At 48.2% G+C, this 1,906-nt stretch overlaps 1 protein-coding gene across 1 annotated transcript; it reads right to left on the bottom strand.

Annotated features, from left to right (window-relative positions):
* Positions 1–436: 436 nt before the first annotated feature.
* Positions 437–1,906, bottom strand: LOC104429295 (agamous-like MADS-box protein AGL14). The gene is made up of 2 exons (XM_010042170.3): positions 1,320–1,906; positions 437–1,132 (listed from the first exon to the last, which is right to left on the bottom strand). Exons 1-2 carry the CDS (start codon positions 1,505–1,507, stop codon positions 1,033–1,035), a joined length of 288 nt encoding a protein of 95 aa, XP_010040472.2. The 5' UTR covers positions 1,508–1,906; the 3' UTR covers positions 437–1,032.

The following is a 1,906-nucleotide window of genomic DNA, read 5'->3' as shown; positions in this document are numbered from 1 at the left end:
TTAATTAGAAAATACTAAACGTTGGTTTATAACACCAAAAATGTCTTTATGGGTTATATTAAATAGTGGGATTTTCTAAAAGAAAAATATTGCATTTTTGGCTTAGGCTGATTGTGTACGCACACACAATTATTTTTATCGAGTATTTTAACACGAAGAAAATAGACCAAGACATTATTTTAATTGAGAATTAAGTGCGAAGCACAATATCCTTAGCCGTGAGTGAATAATAGTGTAATAGTTTATAGTCAAGGCATGTTGATTATTGAAAGATGAGGTGATATGCATCGTGTTGAGAGAACCCAATGGGTTGTGAGTAGGGGTGAGCGGTTCCCGGTTCCGGTTCGGTTCCATCCGGAACCTGGAACCTACCCTCGGGTACAGGTTCCTCAATTTTTGGAACCTGGAACCTACCCATCAAAATCGGGAACCTGGAACCTACCCTGTCACAGGTTCCGGATCGGTTCCAGGTTCCAACAGGTTCTTTTTTTTTTTTTTTTTTCATTTTCGTAATGGGCGCGAATATTCGGAAGCCGAACATTGGCCCTTCATTTTTCCTGCCAATACACAGCAATATGAATATTTTACATCCAAATAGACAACTAAATTCAAAATTTTCAATTCCAATTCATCTCCGAGCGGCGTCTTGCCCCTGTTTGACAGCTTCAAGCTTTTCAGTTCCAGTTCATCTCCGAGCGGCGTCTTGCCCCTGTTTGACGGCTTCAAGCTCGCGTCGTTAAGCCCGACCCACTTCGTCCAAGTTCTCCACTACATCCGTGAGGCACTTCGGGAAAGCCATGGCTCGCGAGATGGAGGCAGCGAACTGGAACCTCGATGAGGCCATCCGACTCATCGAGTCGCGAGCGAGGTTCGCGAAGCTTGGCCACCGACACTTTTCCATCGAATCGTTCGTGGCCAGATCGATCTTCGAGGGCTTCAACTTCCCCAACTTCACGCTTGCGAACGAGTCGCCGTCCATCGAGGAGCGCACTCCCCAAGGCTTCTTCGACTAGTTCAAGAAGCTCAAGTCCGTCAGCCCCCGAGCTTCATCGCGTGGAACCTGGGCTCGCCGTTGGCCAGGTTCGCGAAGGTGCACGCGAAGCATAAGATTCTCACGCTACGTTTAGGAGGCCTTGTAAAAGAAATAGCGTGCCAATAAACTATTCAACCCAATGGAACCAGTAAACCCCAACATAATCGAGTAACAATGCATCTTTCTGCAATCTTCATTTTTCCAAATTTTGAAATGAAGGTTGAGCAACTGTCAGTGTTGCTCATAGCAATCTGTCACTTGAGCAAAAATGCGGAGGAAAACCTACCGTCTTGTCGAGCTCGAGAACTCGTAGAGCTTGCCCCTCGGGAAGACGATGATGAGTGCAACCTCGGCGTCGCAGAGGACGGAGAGCTCGAAGGCCTTCTTCAGCAGCCCATTCCTGCGCTTCGAGAACGTCACCTGCCTGCTCGTGTTGTTCTCTATCCTCTTCATCCGCGTCTTCCCCCTCACCATTTCCCCCCTCCCTCTATCTGTCTCGCTCTCTCAAGCCACAAAAAACAATAAAGAGATCGGAAGAAGAAGAAGAAGAAGAGCGGGAACTGATCGACGGCGACGAGCGCTCGATCGAAGCTCCGAATCGGAGTGGCCGTGGAACGGAGGGCGTCGCGCGGATCAAGTCCCGGAAAGCAGGAGATCGGAGACGGCGTAGGGAGGAGGCGCTCGTTGAGAAAGAAATAGAGGATTCTAGAGAGAGAGAGAGCAATCCAAGAAACCCTAGGCGATTCGGAACCGGAACCGAAAAGAGAAGAGAGGGAGAGAGAAGAAAAGAAAATATTTGGGGGGCAAGAAGTGACGTGACGAGGGAAAAGGGGAGAAAAGAAAGAGAGAGAAAAAGAAAAGGGGAAGGGGGAA

The sequence above is a fragment of the Eucalyptus grandis genome, chromosome 6 (genome assembly GCF_016545825.1).
Source record: "Eucalyptus grandis isolate ANBG69807.140 chromosome 6, ASM1654582v1, whole genome shotgun sequence".
NCBI lineage: Eukaryota > Viridiplantae > Streptophyta > Magnoliopsida > Myrtales > Myrtaceae > Eucalyptus > Eucalyptus grandis.
Note: the sequence above shows the minus strand (reverse complement) of the source record. Positions and strands in the feature narration are given on the sequence as shown.